This window comes from Ambystoma mexicanum, chromosome 9 (assembly GCF_040938575.1).
Source record: "Ambystoma mexicanum isolate Mex_15411 chromosome 9, UKY_AmexF1_1, whole genome shotgun sequence".
Classification (NCBI taxonomy): Eukaryota; Metazoa; Chordata; class Amphibia; order Caudata; family Ambystomatidae; genus Ambystoma; species Ambystoma mexicanum.
The window spans coordinates 201838877-201861388 of record NC_090931.1 but is presented as its reverse complement, the minus strand read 5'-3'; the positions used below and the strand labels follow the sequence as shown (position 1 = coordinate 201861388).

The 22512-nt window shown below is 48.2% G+C and overlaps 1 protein-coding gene across 2 annotated transcripts in view; it reads left to right on the top strand.

The window, feature by feature from the left end:
* The window catches only part of ZPR1 (ZPR1 zinc finger), a 176003-nt gene that overhangs the window by 61839 nt on the left and 91652 nt on the right, over positions 1 to 22512 (top strand). For both annotated transcript variants that reach the window (XM_069614501.1, XM_069614502.1), the window contains exons 10-11: positions 736 to 825; positions 19283 to 19393. In XM_069614501.1, the coding sequence (XP_069470602.1) occupies positions 736 to 825; positions 19283 to 19393 (201 nt within the window). The remainder of the gene's footprint in view (positions 1 to 735; positions 826 to 19282; positions 19394 to 22512) is intronic.

The window sequence follows — 22512 nt, the reverse complement described above, 5'->3', positions numbered from 1 at the left end:
ACGATACTTGTTGCCTGAATGCTTAATTTTAGTGGCATTAACCACTTAATGTGCATGATCTGGATGTCAATCTCCTTGCAAAACATGCAACCTTAACTACACACAAATTCCGGTTTTGTTTAAGAAGTTAAGCTTTATCCTCACCATTGTTTTCAGTAAAATCATGTTTCTGTATCCATGGCCTGTGGTGACTCTAAAAAGGGCATTCACGTGACTTGTGATCCCACACCTTTTGACTCAAACCTCATTCTGAAAGCTTGTGTAATTTTCAAATAATGGGTGTTTACATGACACAATATTTTGCAGGGGTGAGTGACTTTTATGCCTGAGTTGTAGTTTACAGAAAACATTCACGTTCGTCTATTTGTGCATTTAAAAAGCTTGTGCAAATCCATGAGAAATCGCTTTTGGAATTATAGTATTGTTCAAGTACTGTTTTTAAAAAAAAATATTTCTTTATATTTTTTTTAAACTGTTTACCGTACTGCGTTATTTTTAAACTGTTTACCACACAGGAAAGAGTGGGAGTAAGTAGCTGGGGTGTACGTTTCTCACAGTGATGGGTAAAACATTAAGAATCTTCTTGAATTGAATATATTATTATTCTTTAAATTTACACAATTTCACGGTAAAGCTGTGGCCGAGGCTCCATTCATGTTTTGTTCATTGACTTGATCTTTCCGATATTTACTATGAAGTGATGAACAAGCTCTTTATTTCACATTCTTATTTTAGGTGAAATCCGGAGGTGCCATTGAGCCGCAGGGAACGCGAATAACCCTGCATATCACGGATCCCTCAGACATGACCCGGGATCTGTTAAAAGTAAGAGCTAAGTCACTTGGTGAGCATCAGTGGTCCGACAACCCCCTAAATGCATCTGAAACACCCTCTTCAGATTTGTATCCAAAATCTAGAGCGAGGAGCATTAAAGTTGTGCAGAAAAATAGGGGGGTTTGTTGGAGTTCAAACTTGCCCTGTATTAGGAGCGATTTTCTTTTTGCTGCTTTCCTCCCATACCCTTCTATGGAACACCCTTTTGCTTTGAACCCTGTATTGACTGTTTGGAGATGAGAAAATCTTCTGCTTTACATCCCTTGTCCTTTTGCTCATTTGTATGGGGGAAACTGATCCGTCCATAAGACTATCAGGACTGAGATACTAGGTCTCTTGTGAATTTCTTGTATTGCTACTATTGCACATATCACCTTAAAGTGTGATTAGGATACTTTGTATCCTTACCTTTTTTGTAATGGGTTTTTAGTTACGTTTACAATGTGCCTAGGATGAGCAGGTGGCAGCAGTTGTTTTTCTACCCTTTTTGTAGTGTTCTATGCGCACACGTTTGCAGTTTCACAAAAAATGGCTACAAAAGGTGCCTAGTACAATAGGATGACCATATCACAAGGGTTTAGCTTGTCATTTGGCCATATGTTCTTTGGCTTTATTCCTGCCTTCTCAGGTCAGGAAATATTATATATGGAAATCCCTTGCCCTGGTAAAGCTGTTGCTTTCACAGGCAAAGGGGCGGTTTGTGTGGCTGTATGTGGGGGCGGGGGGGGGGGGCTCTGTCTTGTACAAGTACACTTCCAGGTGCCTTAATGTCTATTGATGGGCAGATGTTGTGGCTATCCATGATTGTATAGCCACTATCTGTTTGAATGGTGCAGATCCCTTGTCATTTTAGGGTTCACAATTGAGGGGAGCCTGGAGCTATTTATCTCCTGCGTGTGGCCTAGAAGAACCTGTTGGCTGGATACCAACAGCTACTTTTGGATCCCAAAGCCAACTGATGTTGAACAAACACCTATGTGAATTTAACTCTTTGCTTTTGGGACAATCTGTAAATAAACATTAGGACACATCTATATGACATTTAAAGCAGAAGGGGCCATAAACCATTAACAAAGTAGTGTGTTTGCGTCTTATGTGGAATATATTTGCAGAACCCCATTTACTAGCTCCTGGTTCCCCAGTGGTAGTTTGTTTGTTAGGGGTGTTTTCCTAAAGTCCACTTGAGATAAGACTTTATAAAAATATCCCAACGTTATATAGGGCCCCAACTCTTAGTATCAGTCTGTACTACTTGTGGAACCTTGGTAGCGTGGCAGAGAAGTGTCAGGCTCGTCATAAGAGGAAGAGCGCTGTAGGTAAGCACCCTGAACCCAGTTAGTACAGTAGTCCAAAGAAACACTTAAACCAATAAACTTATATTAAAAGTATATATTCTATTTACACAAGCAATGTCTTAAAATACCTAGTTAATTAAACCAACACACACAGGATTACTTATAAATACTTTACAAAGGCCACTGCTTAGCTTATAGTTGTGGTTACAAGCTTTTGACATTGACAGTTCCACCGTATTATTGGTAATACTGCACACTCGTGCACAGACAAAGATGTACAGTATTTGTAGTTAGTTAGGAAAACCACATAAGATAAAGTCTTTTGAGAAGGAAAATAGTTGGTTAGTCGAGCAGAGTTTAAGGTTCTAGATGCAGTTTCAGAGCAAGCTAATGCTTTTAAAGTTCGATCCTTAACTCAAGGTCAGTCAGTTTGGAGAGGGCTGAAAGTCTTACGAAGCAGCAGAACAGCAAATGTTCCTGTGGATACTTTGTCTTTAGTTAAGGATGCTTAGAAGAATAACACAACATGGGAGACCCTGTTAAAGGACTCGCTAAAGGGGCACAAGCTGGCAGCTTGGGTCAGAGTGGACACCCTGGACAACTCTTTGAGCACTCCAACGCTCTGTAGCGACTTTGCGGTTGAAGGTAAGCGGTACCTTTTCACCCCACAGTACCTTAGGTTAGAAGAAATGTTTGTGGATAGATTCTCCCCTATGCATGGTCTGCTGACAAAAGGTAGGACACTGAATGAATGGGAGGTTTCCGCAGCAGTCTCGATGGAGGATCTCTGGCACAGATTTCTTCGACGACTCTGATCAGTCTGCGGTTCTGGTGCCTTTTCTGCAGCGACACTATTTGCCCGGTCAATCTTCTTTGCTTCCTGGAGTCCTGCACTGTGGTGAGGGGACTTGATGAGTCAGATAGTGTCTCTGGAGATTCACCTGAAGCTCTGCAAAGACTTGGACGGTTCCCGCCTTTCAAGGACGATGTACTGCAATTGGGTCGGAGGTCTTCTGGTATTCGTGGTATGCAGCTCTGGAGAGGCACAGCACCTCGGGAGATTGCTCAGATTGTATTTTGTCTTAGGACTTGTTGGTCACACCAGCAAAGGGAAGGAGTCTTCCTCTTCAGAGCTGCTCTGTCCTACAGAAAACTGCACCAGGACAGCAATGGTCGTTTCAGTATTGCAAAGGTGTCTCTGAAGTAACCGAAGAAAAAGACTCCCAGTTTCCAGTGGTCGACTTGCCCTCCTCCTCCTCCCCACCCCCAGTGGGCACTGGTTCCATTCCCGGCAGACAAAGGGCAGGGGAGTGAAAAACTCCTCCCCTACTTCCTGCCTGGCGGGGACACCCAAGGGTTCCCGCCAAAGGAAAACGCCAACACAGACCTCCCCATCCCAGAATGGTAGAAGGACTAACAAAGGACAACCATGCTAGAAATGGCAAAGAAAAGAAAGACACCATGTTAGGACATAGGTGACCCTATTGTGCCTAACCGAGACTGTGAACACAGTCTGCGGATAGAAAATAGCACAATAGTTGGTAGAACTCGTCCACTGCCACCAGGTTGTCTGTGACTAAAATGTAACAGGAGCAGAGAGAAGGGTGATACTAGGCATCCTCCTAGCACTCCGCATAAGGTGGTGTGTGCGCTAAACTCTCCTAGTATAAAGTTTTAGGAAGGCTACAATGTAGCCCTCCATCCTTGAGCAGTAGTTAGTCGAGGATAGTAAAAGAATCTCAAAGGAGGACACAAGGGGACCCCAGAAACACTGCACCCAGGCTGCTGTGGGCTGCAAAAGTAAAACGCAGATGTCTTAAAAGAGATGTGGAGGAAAACAGACTCCATAAAGTAAGAGCAATTAAGTATGAATGAGTGGAAAAAGGCTCACTCATTCAGGGTAGAAATAAAAAGATCCAGAAGTCCAGCAAAATGTGCTGGCGGGGTCTCACTAGGAGAGGGGATGAAGCATAAAAATCCCTCACTGGTCAATGCTGGATACCCAGGAGCTGCTGTTAGCTCCTGCTTATCAAATTCTAATTTCGACCCCTGCATTTGTGGGCTTGGGCAAGCTCCCAGGCCAAATCTTGGATAAAAGGAGGGCTCCTACTGCCATTTGACATCCTTGTTGGAGCCAAGTCTCCTACGAAGAATAGAAGCCTGGTGACGACCCGACAACACCTCATGCAGGTGATCAGCGTCAACTCAGTGCTGTCCCAGGGAAGCACTGCTCCTCTGTCCTGATAAACAAGAAGGCCTTAGTCAGTGCTTCGCCACCTGGACCGGTGGGAACAACCAATCTCTGTCCCTCCCCCCCACCCCCCGGCTTGAGGAACAGTGTCTCTGGACTGACACCAGCTCTCCCCTGAGCTCCCTTGCTGCAGTCATCCCAGTTCTGTGCACCTCTTTGGAACTTAGAGGATCTTCAACTGCTACAAGATGCCTGCTACTGCTTGTTCGGCATTCTTGCATCAACAAGCTGTACTGGGCCTGCTCCTTTGTTCATCCATTGAAGATTGCCTGACGCCACTTCATCATGCTGACTCTGTTGCAATTCGTCTTCATCGGTCCCTGGCGGTGTCCCTGAGGTGGTATGCTCTGCAGAAGTCTTCATCTTTTCTTCATTGGGTGTTCTTCTGGAAGGTGTCTGGAACCAATCATGCACCCGCGACCTACCAAAACAAAATCCTGCATCTTAAAGTGACCTCTGCACCTGTGACCCTGGGCCTCCCTCGAAGGGGCTGAGGACAGAAGACCATCACCAATGGAATCTGGAACTCCAGCAGTGGTCTCTGGAGAGATTTGAGTCAGGTGGCAAGTAAATATACCGGTTTCTTATTCTCCACCAGCCCCGCCCCGTCCCCCGCCCCTGCCCCTATAACATATATTAATAACACAAATAATCAGGATGCGAGATCCTCACAAAAATCCACAGTTTTTAGACCTATTTATTTCCATCTTAAAAACCAGTGTTTTCAATTTTTATACAAACTCTCGCTAAGCACGAGAGCAATAACGGACAGATTTTAATAAAAACAAAGGGAAATGCAGTTGTGCACCTTCATCGGGATGTGAAAGATGAGTACCCTAGTTACAAGCACATGTGAGTATACAACGTAGGTGACATAGGTAACTCAGATCAGTGCTGCCCGTGGTTGTTTTTCAACCCGGGTGTGGTTTTTCAAACAAAAACAGTGTACACAACACGAAATTCGAGACATATAACAAAAGGGTATTTTCACAGTTGTGCCACAAGTGATCGACACAGTTGTGTTTCGGCCATAATCGCTGGGTTGAAGCTAGTAGTTGTGGTGGCCTTCATCAGGAGAGACTAGTTGAAGAGTCTGTCCGTAGGTAAGAACTATCCTGATTATTTGTGTTATTAATCTATGTACCCACCTGGGCATATCAGGACTTTGCCAGGCGCCCTTTATTTTCTTACCTAGTCAGTACAACCCGTGGTTGTAGGGCCACTCTATTTTTATTGGAATATACATTTCTATCCATATTCCAACATCCACGAACAATGGACAAAGTTAACATTGTGTCCTACACAGATGAATACTTTCAAAAACTGTTAGGCACCACATCAGCCTTCGGCTCAGAAGGAGGAGCGATAGCACAAGGCTCCAATAAAGATGGCTTAGACCTCATACATCAAAAGAAGAAGAAACTCATTCGCACCGAGATGCATGGCACTTTCATGCTGGAATATTTAAAAGCCGGAATTATACCAGAAGGACTACAGGTCAAGAACATCCCCCGTGTGTTTACGGACAATCCCAAATTCAAGACCAACTTCAGTGGGGTCGGCAATAAATGCAGCAGAGATTGGGTTATCCTCATTATAGATACAGCAGAAGAGGAATGCAAAAAGCAGGTCGAAGAACTAGAGGAATTTGAGAAGAAATTCAGCGAGGACACCACCATCACAGAAGCAAAAAAGAAATTAGAGAAACTTGAAGAAGTGGCCAAGTTTAGACAGATAACTGTTGATCGAAAAGTGCAGAAATTCAGGAAAGATCTTGCACAATACGCCGAGGAAAAAACGTACCCGTATCTAAAAGAAACATACTATAGCGATCTTCAACAACAACAGAAGACCAACTATAACAGACGGAACCGCATAGTCAATTTGTCTGGCAGCTCGGGATCATCTAGCGGAGGCCCACCCAGCCCCCCCCAGTGGGAACAATTCCGCAGGACCAGCCCCCCAACACCCTTTTTTCAACGGGGAGGCCAACGGGGCAGACCAAGGCGGCGACCACAGCAGTCGGGCCAGTACATGCGGACACGCCAGTGGTACTCCAACCATGACTACCATCCCGATCTTCAATCTTTCATCCAGAATCTTGAGCAACCCAGAACATACCCTACTACAGAGAGGTTTGTCGTTTGTCCCCGCAACCAAAGCAGACATTTTCAATACTGAAGCAGAACTCAAGAAATTCTTTCGCACCTTAAGATTGAAATACTTCTTCGAAATATACTTACCTGAAAAAAGAGAATCGGAAAACATCATCTCACAGGACCGAGAGACACCACGCGAGAACACCAGTGGTCTAAAACCAAAATCAATTTTCATGCCGCCCGCCCATACCATCCCGGGTGAATTCGACACCTTCGAAAAGATAGTAACCCAAACTGTGACCACCAGCCTCATACGCAAAAACTTCTACCAAGAAAATCTGAGTAAAGAAGAACGAGCAGCACTTAACACACTGACAGGCCGATTCATGGAATTCCTCACAAAAGTGTCACACGCGGCTGGCGCACAGCGTGCCCGTGCGAATGTCTGCGCCAGCCGCGTGCGATAAAATCAATTTCCGCGCACAGCGTATTCATGGATTCTCGCCTCCAAAAGCAGACGTGGCGCAGAGTGGCGCAGCGACCCTGCAGCAGCGCCAGTTACGCCCCCAAGAACGCCCTTGCGCAAGGAAAAGCCATCAAGATCGCAAAACCATCGCAAAGGGCCGTGCCAACCCTGTACCAGTTTACCGGACTGGCAAACAGCAAACGCAAAGCGGGGAACGCGTATTACGGGAAGTTTCACACGCGATCTGGCCTGGGGGAGCGTGTGCGTGTATTTCAGGGGTGCGCGAGAAGTTCCACACGCGATTGGCCTGGGTGCGTGTAGTTCAGAGGTGCGCGAGAAGTTCCACACGCGATCGGGCCTGGGGGAGCGTGTGCGTGTATTTCAGGAGTACGCGAGAAGTTCCACATGCGATTGGCCTGGGTGCGTGTAGTCCAGAGGTGCGCGAGAAGTTCCACACGCGATCGGGCCTGGGGGAGCGTGTGCGTGTATTTCAGAGGTGCACGAGAAGTTCCACACGCGATCGGGCCTGGGGGAGCGGGGTACGTGTATTTCAGGGGCTCGCGGGTGGTTTTACACGCGATCGGGCCTGGGGGAGCGGGGTACGTGTATTTCAGGGGTGCGTGAGAAGTTCCACACGCGATTGGGCTGGGTGCGGGTATTCCAGGGCTGCGCAGGAAGTTTTACACGCTCGCCTACAACACGTATTCATGGAAACGAACCTGGCCAATCCGGAAACACGTATGCCAGCAGGAAGTAGGCGCACGTCCACCCGCACAGCATAAAAGTGCACGCAAACAACAAACAAGCTCAGACGCCAGGATGAACATACCGTTCCTAGCAGCAGTAGCCGTGGGATACCGGAGGAGGAGGAGGAGGAGGAGGAGGAGGAGGATAGTCCGGCCCAGAATTTTTACACCCAGAACCAGCCTTTTTGGGATGCCTGATGACCATGTGTATGGGAGGTACAGGTTTCCACCTCACATAATACTCGACCTGGTCAGTGAGTGGGAGGATGACCTCACATCAACCACCCTGTGCTCCCAAGCACTCAGCCCCCTGGAGAAGGTCCTCAATGTACTGCACTTCCTGGCCACTGGATCTTTTCAGCGGACAAGTGCCATAGTGGGGGGGGGTGTCACAGGCCACGCAGTCACGCTGCCTACACCAGGTCTTGGCCATCATCACTGCACGCCCATCAGTCCGCAGGCACATATACCTGCCCAGAACACCTGCAGAAAGGCAGGCTGTTGCCCAGGATTTCTACAGGGTGGCACAATTCCCCAAAGTGCTAGGTGCCATTGATTGCACCCATGTGGCTCTACGTCCCCCCAGGGCAACTGAGCACATCTATAGAAACCGCAAGCACTGGCATTCCATCAACGCCCAGGTAGTATGTGATGCCAAGGTAATCATCACCTCAGTATACGCCAACTATCCAGGGTCCACCCACGACAGTTTCATCTACAGAATGTCTACCCTAAACCGGGACATAGAAACTGGGCGGCATGGCGATACATGGCTGCTCGGTGAGTATAAATGCCACTGCGCATGCATGCATGTCAGATACTGAGTAATGTCACAACCCCACTGATGATACCCATCACCACCTCCCCAGGGGACAGTGCCTACCCTCTCAGCACCCACATGATGACGCCAATTCGGAACCCCACCCCACCACGCCACCCCAGGCAAGATACAACACAGCCCACATTGCAACCCGGGGCATCGTGGAGCGCACATTCGGAGTGCTCAAGTCACGCTTCCGCTCCCTTGACCGTTCTGGCGGGCAGCTGTTATACGCTCCCCCAGTAGTGTGCAGGATCATAGTGGCAGCATGTGTCCTGCACAACGTTGCAACACGCCAGGGCCTGGCTGTGGACATGGTGGTGCCCCCACATCCCCAACCACATGCATGCCCACTGCGCATGGGAGGGGAAAGGGCACAGGGTGAGGCAGCCCGTACGCAGCTCGTGGCTAATTACTTCACATAAAATCACACCCCTGTGGAGTGCACACAGCCCTGGCACATACCAGCTGACAATCACTGATGATTGTAACTGACAATTATGATGTGTCAATGGACAGTCAACTGTCACAACCATACCAGCCTGAGATTGTACATCTGGAAGTGTTCCATTGTGTGCTTCCCTATCTACACAAACACCACCAATGCTGTGTTCAAAGGACACACTTCTATGCTGCTAAAATCATTACTCCCTTATAAGACACAACATGACAACAGTGCCATGTCACCCAACCCCTCCCGAGCACCCCCACCAAACACACCATTGCATGACATGCCATGTGAGAGCAAACAAAGTCATCCCCCAAACATGACATGTGTCACAAAGTACAGTGTCCCTGATGGAAACTGGCCACACGCAATATGCCCACATAAATGTAGAAACAACACACATGACCAAATACCACAATACAATCGACATAGCATAAACATGACAGTACTAAGGCAAAGGATACGTAGTCTTACAACATGAGAATGCCAGCACATCCACCAACTCCAACTGTACAGTGTTGTTGCCACGCACATCTAGAAGTCCACTGCTCACAACATGAGCTCCATCTCCAAAGTGGACGGCCTTGTGAAGACATGAGGAATGAACCTGCAAATTAGGAGGGAGACATGGATGCACAAGCACACATCAATACACCATGCAGTGCACAATACAACAATAATATGCACTAGGAATGTATACACAGTATTGACTACAGACTGCCCACACAGCTCATGGGAGTCCAACGTCACTGTGTAATTCACTGTCACTTGGGCACACCCTTTGCAAGCCCATGGAAACGGGAAGCAGGAGGGGTGTGTGTCTCACGAACCCAAGCATCTAACCTAAACTCAGGACAAGCCTGCATGTGCCCAGCCGGAATACAGTGGATGCCCACGGGAGCCACACAAGGCAACACATTGCAACAAAAAATCAAAAATGGCCATGTGTGGGCCGGGGGGGGGGTGGGGGAGGCCACCCAGGAGGTCCGAGGACAGGGTGCCCACCAACAGCCACCTGCGTGAATGTTGCGAGAAAAAAAACACCTCCATGGGCTCATGGCCTGCACGGCTACTAAATAGTGGGAGATTCACTGCTGGATTCGCTCTCCTCAACCTCTGCTGCTGCTGCCGCCACAGGAGGTGGTGGTGCTATGGGAGGCAGCCCACACAAAGCCCTAGTTTGGTCCTCCATGGCAGCAAGCATGCGGGTCTGGAAGGCCTCGTTCTGGAGGGATATGGTGCGGAGATCCCCATGCAACACCCGACGTGTTGCCCGGACCTCCGCCCGAGTTGCCTGCATCTCTGCTGAGAGCGTACGGGTGACGCGCTCCAGCAGGTGTTCCATCCTGGTGACAGTGGAAGCCTCAAGGTCCACAAGAGTCTGCCTGAGGTGCCGGACCTCTCCCCTCAGGGCTTCCCTCTGTCCCTGGGCATCTATAAAAATTGATTCCCTCAGATTTTCCAGGGCCGCCTGTCTGTCCCTGTTGGACGCCAACATGTCCTCCCTGACTGATTGGCAAATGGAGTCTGTTGCCTGCTGTAGTAGCTCCATCTGCCTTTCTGGGGGGATAATGGAAGTGGCCACCCTCTCCATGGCTTGAGCAATCATTTCTGATGATGCTGCCTGTTGGTTGGCCATACCGTAAATGGATTGCTCCCATGCGGTATTGCCTGGTGGCGGGCGGCCACCGCGTTGGCGGGCACCACACCTGTCTGGGGCAAGGCGAACTGCGCCTTGCTGTGTCGGCACTGCCTGAGGCTGCAGGACTGCATTTCCCCTCTGAACTGCTGGCCCAGGAACAGGATCAGATGTTGCGGAGTGTGGCCCTGCATCCGTAACCACCACAGGCGCACCTACCAACACTGACATCCCCATAGTGTGCTCTACGCCTGGTGCAGGTGGGTCGGACAGAGCAGTATCCCTTCCATGAACACATACCTGCGAATCCACATAGGCCTCATCCGAATCAACACCTGAAAAGAGTTCTGGGGAGGTGCAGCCAGGGACACCCCTGGACAGTATGGCCTGCAGCAAGAGAGGGTTCTCCCCCACCACCAAACCACGTCCCCCACTGGTGCCTGGTCGTGCTTCAGATCCCTCGTGGGCCTGCACCATCTCCTCTCCCTCAACAGCATCAGGTGTGTCATCCTCTGCAAAAACATAAAAGACAAAAAATGGAAACAGGCATTAGCACCATGGCACGCTATTAGGCCAGACAAGCTACAGTACCAGTACTTGATTTACACATGTCCCACATGACTATAACCCTCCCATGCATGCACTGTCCATGAGTTGGAAGGGGAGGAAAATGTAGACACTGATGACACCAAGATGGGAGAGCAACACATCAGCTGCATGCTGGCTAGCAGTGCCATCACACATTGGCCTGTGAGTGGCATGTCCAATACACATACATGACACATGCCATCACACAGATGGCATGTACCATAGGCATGTCATATATGTGACAATAGGGCAGAGTGGTGCGCAGTAGAACCAGGTGAATTCCTACAATCAGCCTGAATGAACACAGCTAAATACGGAACAATGTTGTAGCAAGATGCCACTTCAAGGGCAACTGGCGCGATGTAGTGCAAAACGCCTACTGTGGCCAGAAGGGATACTGTAATACCCAAATCCCGGGGCGCCGAATGCATTGGATGAAGCACATGGGTGGGCCAAAACACTCGGGCGCACACACACCCTGACCTGGCACTCAACCAGAACCCCTCCCACAAACGACATACACATGGATCACACACACATGCATGTGCACTCACCGGACAATGCCTCGTAATCTGGCAGTTCTCCCACACCTTGGATCTGCTCCTCTGTGACGTAGGTCCCAGCAACATGCTCATGTAGAGTGAGTTCTATGTCCTCTTGTGGAGACCCACCTCCAGTCACCAGAGTTGCGGCATGACTTGAGGCCAGCTTTTTCTTTGCCCTACGCTTAAGGTCGTTCCAGCGCTTGTAGTACTGAACAGCTGTGCGCCTCATAAACCCAAGGGCACTTATGCTGTCCGCGATGGACTGCCAGTGTGCCTGACATCGAGCAGGTGTAATCCTACACCCTGAAGTGACCAACATTTCGGCATCATGTTCGGACACATACTGCACAAGTGCATCCAGTTCGGCATCATTGAAGCTAGGCTTCCTTGGCGTGCCGGACCGTGTAGCCGTGTCGGGGTCATCCGCCTGTACTGGACGAGCACTCTTCCTCTTTCTTTTTGTGGGTGGTGGGGATCCGGAGTGCCCTACGCCGCTCTGGACACTAGAGGCAGGAGCACCGGTGGACTGTGTAGTAGTAGTGTGCGATGGCACACTGACCACATGACTTTCTGCAGGCATTAGCTGAAGTGTGATGATGGCAGGGGGAACCTCAGTCTGATGTACTGGGACCAACACTGTCCTTGCTGGGAGAGTCAGAGCTGGGGTGGACGGAGCTGCAGCTGCCCCTGCAGCCTCCCCACCCCGCCTACTCGGGGCAGCAGATGACATGGCTGCCCCTGTACCACGTGGCCTGGTGACACTGGCTTGCACCGCCACCCGTGGCCTAGACTTGGCAACCTGGAAGTCAGCATGGGAGTCACCCTGTGCTAGGTCAGGTGCCACAACGGTCCAACAAGGGCTGAGCAGGGATGGTGTCAGCCACGTTTCCCTCAACCATGGGGGGGGGGGGGATGTGTGTCCCTGACTGGTCCTCCACACGTGGGGGGGCTAGGGGGAGTCTGCAAATCCTGACCACGTCCCCTACCGCGCCCACCTCTTGAGGCTCGGCCACCCTTACCACTTGCTCGTCTCCCAGCCATGGCACTGATGGAGTTGTGCGTATGGGAATTGCAGTGGACAATTGTCCTGGGCAATTGGGGGTCAAAGGGGTAGGGTACTAGATGGAATTCGTACCCAAGTGCTCTAGCAAGGCTGTATGGAACCCCTGGGGAAAGATGACGGGTCACGCAACGCACAGGCACCCCTAAAACAGAAAATGACGTGCACGCGACCCCTCGTAGACCACGTGCGTGGGAAAAGGAACCTGCACTACGCTGTGGCTCCCAGAAACACAAAAATGAACGTATGCGTGTCACACGCAGCCTACAATGACCTCTGAAGGGGTACTCTACACACGGGGCTAGCACAGTTGGTAAATACGTGCGCGACTCACCGTCTGCCTGGGAAAAGAGCGTGAAAAATACTGGCAACACCCCCGCCAAAAGAAGAATTGTACACTGTCTGAGGAGACAGGACAAAAGGAGAAGTCAACGCTGTTTGAGGAAACGGGTCGAAGAGAAAATCAGAAAAATACTGACAGAGGTAACAGGGAGTACGAACTAGAAACGCTGTGAAGTAAATCGCGTGTGAACCGACAAGAAGTACAGATTTCACCCACTCGCGCTCCACGGGAAGCACGTACAAGGAAATGACGTACTACATGCACCTTTTAAACCGCACCACACGTCCAACGTCACTTCCGCGTATACGCACTGAGGCACTATCCTCCAATTATGCGGGCTGACACTCGGACGTGCAGTTTTTGGTCTTGTAACATTCCCCCGGGTACAGGGACACGCCCACGCGTGTCACGTCACAGACGCGCCTGCGCTGTCAGGGCCTTTGGTCCAATGGAATCGCGTACACAGGCCAATCGCGTGTGGAACTTCTCGCGCACCTCTGGAATACACGCACACGCCAATCGCGTGTGGAACTTCTCGCGCACCCCTGGAATACACGCGCCCAGGCCAATCGCGTGTGAAACTTCTCGCACACCCCTGAAATACACGCGCCCAGGCAAATCGCGTGTGGAACTTCTCGCGCACCCCTGAAATACACGCGCCCAGGCCAATTGCGTGTGGTACTTCTCGCGCACCCCTGAAATACACGCGCCCAGGCCAATCGCGTGTGAGAAACTTCTCGCGCACCTCTGGAATGCACACACACGCTCCCCCAGGCCCGATCGCGTGTGGGCCTTCTCTGGCGCACATTTTTTTCCTGCGCAGGGACGCTACCGCCTGCTTTCGTGTGGCGGACATGTATGGGCCTGTGCGCGTCTTTGGCCGTGCGCTGTTTTTCCCTATTCGATTCCATGAATACGTGTTGCAGGCGAGCGTGTGGGCGTTCTGCGCACTTGCCTCCTGTACTACTCCCGTGACGCCCACATTTTCACGAGTTGTTCCCCATTCTGCGTGTGACGCCCCGTGTTACGCCTACTTTTGTTATGTGCGCCGCGCTATGTGCGAATTCGCTGTGGCCTTATCGCACGGCGTTCGATGACCTGTGCGCCAGCGTGCGCCGCGCACTTTTTCAGCGCACATCCCACATTTTGCGTGTGCACGGGCTTACATGAATTGAATTGATGTGCGATGTTTTCTGTGCGATAATCGCACTTGCACTGCGATTTTCGCTATTTCACTGCGAATCGCACGTTTTCGCACGCGTGCGCCGTTTTTTCGGCGCACATTAATTCCATGAATCGGCCTGTGAATATGGACAGATCCATCACGATCAAGCCAGCTGACAAAGGCGGCGGAATTGTCATTATGAATACTACAGAATATAACGACGAATGCCTGCGATTGCTAGCAGACACCAACTCCTACAAAAAAATCCTTGGAGATCCGACTAAAAGACTACAAGATGAGATTAACAGTTTAACCAAGCACGCAGAAGACCAAGGATGGATATGCGAGGACGAACACAGGTTCCTTAAGAAAACGCACCCTAGGATACCGGCATTTTATATCCTCCCCAAGATCCACAAGCACGCCACCAAACCACCAGGGCGGCCGATCGTTTCCGCCTGTGACTCCCTTCTGGAACCTCTGTCCCTTTACACAGACCACTTCTTAAAACCATTTGTGGGCCAAATGAAATCTTACATTAAGGACAGCACGGATACTATCAAAATTCTTCAAACAGTGGATTTAACACCCAACTCTATCCTGGCTACTATGGATGTCGAGGCCTTATACACCTCCATTCCACAAAGCGAAGGACTAACAGCACTCGCCAAATGCCTTAACAAAAGAACAGACGTTACTTTGACTCCGACCAACTTCATCCTTGACTGGGATTTCCATGCCATTAATTTCCTCGACCTACACATCTACCGCTCTGGAAACCAACTCAAAACCGAACTCTTCCGCAAACCCACGGACAGGAACAGCCTACTACATTTCACGAGTTACCATCCTCAGGGGCTCAAATACAACCTGCCCTATGGACAATTCCTTCGGATACGCAGAAACTGCACTGAGAGGGATACATTCGAACAACACGCCGCACAGCTACAAACACGACTTATGGAGAGAGGATACCCCAAGAAGTCCATAAAATCTGCTAAGAAAAGAGCCGCCAACACGGACCGCACAATTTGCCTCCCCCCCTAAGATCAAAGATCCAACAGATAGAACTGTCTGTGTGACCACATTTAGCCCTGTAAGCAATCTCGTTAAGGCCACCATCAACAAACACTGGCATCTCATCAAGAACGAAGGGAGCCTCTCCAAAAAAACGCTGTTCGCCTTCAAGAAGAACAAAAACCTCAGAGATACCTTGGTGCACACCTTTCTTGAACCAGCTAGAATAGAATCCACCCTATGGAACCTACCACCGGTCTTTGGACATTACAGCTGCGGCCGCTGCGTAGCCTGCAGATACACCAAGACCAGCAAAACCTTCAGCCACAAAGACTTCAAATGGACAATGAGGAGCCACACGAACTGCGAGAGCAAATATGTAATTTATGTCATCAGCTGCCCATGTGATCTGATATACATTGGCAAAACAATAAGGCCCGTAAAACAAAGGATCAATGAACACAGATCCTGTCTCAAAAACTCAGTCCTAGACAAACCTCTGGTTGAGCATTTTTCCAAAAAAGGACACACACATGAACAGTTCACATGGACCATCCTCCAGCAACTAACCCCGCAGAAACGAGGAGGAGACATTAACCTCGCTCTCACCAGATTGGAGCAGAAATGGGTCCACAAACTCGACACTGTTAAGAATGGACTCAACATTACAGTGGAATGGAAACACTTCTGGGACTAATTATTTAGAATCATACCCCCACGTGGGACTTTAGCCTACCACAACACCTTGGCCACTTGTCAATAATGGGTCCTAGCTGTGGTTACACACACAATACACGAATGGCTCACACACGTTGCCAGCCAGAACCTGTGATATTGCACTGTTTGATGTTGTTGTATCTACAAATCATGGACGTGTAGACACATGTGGTGATATCACACATATACAATTGTGTTTTGCTTCCTCGCAGATGAACAGAACTTGTATTCAGCGCTTGTGACCTCCCTGTTGTCCCATTACATGTTTCACATGAGCTCCTCGCCCATGCACTTCAAGACATCACCTGTCCCATTCCACACTGCATGGATAAACCCATTGCACGGGATTACTCCCGTTGAGCGACAGCATTTAGTAGCCTATCATAGGAGGTCCACGACACCCTCACCAGTATTACACAGACCAGCACTGGGATTGGCCCAGTATACGGGGGGCGTGTCTAACCCCCTCCGTTATATCTGCTGATTCACGGCAGGCAGCCATTTCCACTGTGCACCCAGCAAGAACTCAAATATCGTGAATCGGGTAAGCCAGGCCCCTTTACAAGAACGCTGCACTATCTGACACGTCTTGTCTCGCCTCTCGTCACCATAGTGCTCTGACAGGGACATACTTTTATGTCTCCCTCTCCCCAGATCAATGGCTAATCATAGGCCCATCGCCGTTTAAATCCGGTCTTCCCCGGCACGGCTAATCTACACCAGACCTAGGACTACACCCAGGCCTCTTGACAGTTTTACCCCCAATTCATTATGCACGTTATGAGATCCTCATAGTTCTCCTCCTTCCCTAGATCTTACCTACGGACAGACTCTTCAACTAGTCTCTCCTGATGAAGGCCACCACAACTACTAGCTTCAACCCAGCGATTATGGCCGAAACACAACTGTGTCGATCACTCGTGGCACAACTGTGAAAATACCCTTTTGTTGTATGTTTCGAATTTCGTGTTGTGTACACTGTTTTTGTTTGAAAAACCACACCCGGGTTGAAAAACAACCACGGGCAGCACTGATCTGAGTTACCTATGTCACCTACGTTGTATACTCACATGTGCTTGTAACTAGGGTACTCATCTTTCACATCCCGATGAGGGTGCACAACTGCATTTCCCTTTGTTTTTATTAAAATCTGTCCGTTATTGCTCTCGTGCTTAGCGAGAGTTTGTATAAAAATTGAAAACACCGGTTTTAAAGATGGAAATAAATATGTCTAAAAACTGTGGATTTTTGTGAGGATCTCGCATCCTGATTATTTGTGTTATTAATATATGTACCCACCTGAGCATATCAGGACTTTGCCAGGCGCCCTTTATTTTCTTGCCCCTATAACATTACATGGTGGCATAAAATCCTTTCCCCAAATTATTCATTACCGACTTTGGCCGGTGGAGGCCTGGTCAGTGATCCCTTACTAGGCCTGCCCAGTGTTTGGGAGAGTGAATTTGTTTACCTGAACTTCATTTTTTTGACACTCTTAATCATAACACCTGGTTTTGCCAATCTCTTAATAAACCTACCTGGAAAAGTATACTTTGGAACTGGGCCCCAAACTGTCTTACAGTTGGACTTTATATGAGCTAGGGAAACTGTTCCTGGTTATGCTAAATTGTCTTTACTATTTGTTATGCATCGCAGTACTAACCTGTGCTGCACTGGTTATTGAATCAAATGCTTTCTTCTGCTAAGGGTGCACTTCTAGGGGGTCTCCTCTGTTGTGGCATGTGGTTGGTTGCTTCTTTAGTCTCTGTGGGGTTTAAGAGTACTTGGCTGGCTTTAACCAATAACTGCGGCATGCCTATGTACTCTGTCCTGAAATTTCCTATGGAAACAATTTTTACAAACTCCTTAAGTGACTAAGACACTTACCTTCCTAGAGTTTTACATGAACGGCTATTTGTAGCTGATCCTGCAATTTATTAGGGACTTTAATCAGTGCACTGCACTTCGTCCTTAGAAATGTATTACTGTTCACTAGCTTTGGTTATTGTTTCCATCCCTTTCTGGGAGTCTGTTAAGACAGTGTAGATCTTGCATTCTACGTTTAACCATATAATGACTTTTAGTAGCATCCTGGGTCCATTGTTTAAGCCTGTCGCCCCTTCTCGTTGCTACACTTACAGTTATGGTTTACCTGCGGGTCACCTGTTTTACTGTCTACCTTAAGTTGTGATGAAAACGGTGAGTGTTTTGTGTATTGTCCTTTGTGCGACTGGATTGTGACTAAATGTGTTTGACTAGTAATTCATTTTTCTCCCCACCTCTTAGCATTTTATAATGGCCTGTGTTTTCTTTGTCCTGAATTTGAACTGCTAGTGTCTTATTGGGCAGCTGTGCAATAGCATACATCTTTCAATATACCTGTGTAGTGTCATTTGTTGGGTTTTCTATTGGTACTAACCCTACCGAGCCATCTGCGTTCTGCCTGCCCCTATGTGAATCGAAAACCGCTTTTCTACATCTAACAATGTTTTGTAGTTCCTTAGGATAGGTGGCTTCACACCCCTCGCCAGAGGGCTTTGGAAAAAATCTCCCTAATGGCATGTTTTGTGTTACACTAAACCTTTATACCAACAAACTTCTTACTTAATGTTTAACCTCATGCTCCTTCATCACATTTACTCCTGGGAAAGACTGGCATTTAAAGAGAAACTATGCAGCGTAGCAGTAGATTGTTTTTCCTGAACTCTACACATAGGGTTAAAGCACATTTTAATATTTGGCATGACCTGAAAGGCAGTGTGTAGGCATGTCTTGTCCATGCTTTTTCTTCCCTTTCTGGAGTATTCTAGGGATCTGCAACCTTTGACACTCCAGGTGTTCAGTGAGACTCTGCTGGCTAGGGCTGTGGGAAAGGGGGAGGGGGTGGAAGTAGTTCAAAACATATGGCGAGCCAAAGGTTTCATACAGCTGGAATATACTCCTCTTCATTTACAATCCTAAATGCCACAGCTGGAAAACTAAGATTTCCTCTCACCTTTGTCATAAACGTATCTGAGCGCTGCAGCAGATAATTTCATTTACATTAATGGGGCTAATGAACCTTAAGACTTGTTGAAAGGTGCGGGTTGGAGTTGAAATGAAAAAACACACACATTTGTTACTTGTACCGATTTGAATGTTAGTTGCATATCCTTTGTTGAGAGAACAGTGCCGGAGTAAGCTTACCAAGCTCTACATTAGTCTCCTATTCACTACTGCTGTCCAATATTTTCTGTTTGTTGCTGACAGTCTGAGACCTGCAACGTCTACATTCCTGAGCTAGAGTTTGAGATCGGGATGGGGGCCCTTGGTGGAAAATTTACTACCGTGGAGGGACTACTGAAGGACATCCGAGAACTGGTAAGCTGCTTAAATTGAGTTTTTGTCCAGTATATGGAAAAGAAATTTTGGTAAAGCTTTTTCTTGTGGGAGGTTTTACTTTTTAGGGGAGTTTTTCTAAAGTCTACCTGAGGTAAGATTTTATAAAACGATCCTGTATACAGGCCTCAACTTAAAGTATTAGTCTGTACTAAAGGTTTTAGTAGTATGGCCGAGTAGCCAGGCTTATTTTAGGAGGGAAATGGGTGCTGTTAGTAAGTACTATGAACTTAGTAAATACATAGGCCCAAAGAAACTCTTACACACTTGTAGTTATAGTAAAATAGATATTTTGTATATATATATATATATATATATACACAAGGTAAGGTTATATTCAAGGAAGTACTATTTTCACTAATCAACACAATAGAAAACAAAGGCAATACTTAGGGTGAATAAACCATAACTAATGAATTATACAGTTTATGAACACAGTTCAAAGGAAGTAAAACACTTGTTACAGCAACTCAGAAATTGTTCTGTTGTAGGAATAAAAAGTTTAAAACTCATCAACAATAGCAGGGCAATATTTACTTTTCAGAAGCCTAAGACTTAGCAGTCCATACCTATCTTTGTATGAGTTCTTCAAAGTTAGGTTGGAGGTAAAGCCAGGTAAGGTACAGCACCAAAAAGGGCAACGTTCCAGAGGATTCTTAAATTACAAGTAAGAAAGATGCTTTTGTGGGTCCAAAAGTTTTTGGGGACCTTTGTAAAGGCTCCCTTTGGGCACACAAGCATTGGGCCTGGGTGAACGGTAGAGGCGAACACGCAAACGCCAGAGTAGGTGATCCAGCAGCAAAGGAGCGACTGCCACGAGTCCCAAAGTACCAGAGGAGTTGTGAAGAGGATGCAGCTGGATTCCTTTACGGTGCAGCAGTGGTGGACCCGGTCTCCTGTTCCTTCGACATTGTGATGAAAGGAGGTACTCTAGAAGGGATGTCACGGCAGCATTCTGGAGAAAGGACTCTCGGCAAAGGATTCTTTGTGCTCCAACGTCGGGCTGCAGTTTTGGCACCTTTTCACAGGCTCCAATGATGAACGTTTACACCCGGTCAATCTGCATCGATTATTTGGTCCTGTACTCTGGCAAGGAGAATTTGAGGAGGGGGATCTTTTCTCTGGAGTTCCAACTGGAGCTCACTAATGTTCTGGGAGGATTCGTTTACGGGAAGATAATGCAATGCAATCTGGTCGGAGGTGCCAGGGTATTGGTGGTTTGCAGCCCAGGTGACAGCATGTTGTGGGATGGCTAGTCTTGGAGGTCGTCTTATGGCTAGTTGGTCCCACCAGCCAAAGGGAAGGAGTCGTCCCCTTCGGACCTCCTCTGTCGATTTTGAAAACTCAGTCAGGGCAGCATGGTCACTTCGGTTGCTGGAAGGGGGTGCTGGTTGTAGTCTTCTTCGGTTCTTCTGTTCCAGTGGTCGACTTGTCTTCTGCCTCAGAATCCTCTCCTTTTATCAGGAATTCACGCTCGCCCTCTGCAAACTCTCTCTGGAATTTGCAGAAGGCGTTGGGCACTGGCTTCTCTCGGGCACACCAGAAGACAAGAGTTTCGGGATCCTCCCTTGCTTCCTGTCCTCCCAGACCCACTGGAGCTTTGGCGGGTTACACAAAGGGTTCCCGCCGAAGACCAACTCAACCCCAGACCTCCACTATGCCGAATGGCAGAAGGGCCAAGAAAGGACAAGCACACAGGAACGGGCGGTCAAAGAAAGAAGCCACAATTTTTGGGTCACTGGAGACCCTTCTGTCCATAACCTCAGATGTAGAGACAGCCTGCTAGTAAAAATTGCACAAAAGTCGGTAGAACAACCCGTCCACTGCCACCAGCCAGACGTGTATGCCTGTCACTGTAACGGAAATGTTACAGGAGCAGTGAGAAGGGGGATACAAGGTAACCCCTGAACACTGCATAAGGTGGTGTGGTGTACTGATCTCACACAAGGAAAAGCCAAGAAGGATATAAAGTATCCCCCTAACTTTGAGAACAGTAGTTCTTAAGGAAAACAAACGAATATGAAAATGAGAGCCCAAAGGGCTCGCGGCAACGCTGCACAAAAGGTGCTGTTTGCTGCAAAATTGAAACATAGATCTGGAGGAAAGCAAGACTCAATACATCAAAGTAAAAACACAATGGACAGGGCTCCTATGGTCGGAGCAAAAAAGAAACCATGATGGTGGGTGGGGTAGGCTCTGCTCATTCAGGAGAACAAGAAAAAGGTCCCGATGTCCAGCAAAATGTGCCAGGGGTCTCGCAGGTAGAGGGGTTTAGCATAAAAATTAAAAATCTCCCTAACATTCCCCATGAACTGGAGAGCTAAAGCAGTAATGTGCTTCCTAACTGGATTTCTTTACCATGGCTTAAATCATGTACTACCGTGGTAAAAATTGTATCAATGTCTTAATGGATTATAAACAATATTTAGTCAAATGTACACAAGGCTGCATTTGTTTCCTTTAAAAGGCAAGGTGCTGTAATCTTACCAGCACTGCGACCTCATAAGGTTGACTGGTGCTGAACTGCCTTTGCGCATTCCAAAAATGCTGACCACCCCCACGACTAAGAGATGCAGGGTTTGTGGGGGTGCCCCCCCCCCTCTTAGTCGTGGCAATGGGAGTGGGGGGTTACAGGGGTGTCCCCTGCTTCCATTAAAGGGAGAGCGGGGGACACAAGTGTGGAAAAAAAAAACATTAAAATAAAAAATAAAGAAATTTGAAAAATGACCATGCGGCGCTAGTGCCGACCCACAGAAGTGGGTGGGAACTGACGACGCAGGGATCGAGGGAAGTTGGCGGCACACTTCCGTGTGTGCCGCTGTTAAGGTAGGTGACCGGGGGGCAGGGGGAGAGTGGGGTGAGGGGATGCGGGCTACAGTGGTCTATCTGATCACTGCGCCGTGCTGTAATGGTCATAAACGTTTTTGTCAGCGGAATTACGGGCAGAGCAGTGATTACTTTTAAGCCATACCATGGTTTGTAAACGGCTCTGGCAGACTACATGTTTGGCCTGCCAAGTCTGACACTGACCTTGTATCACTTTTTTGTTATAGAAACCTAAGTACTTTGTGATGCAAATTACATTTGATTCCTATTGGTTC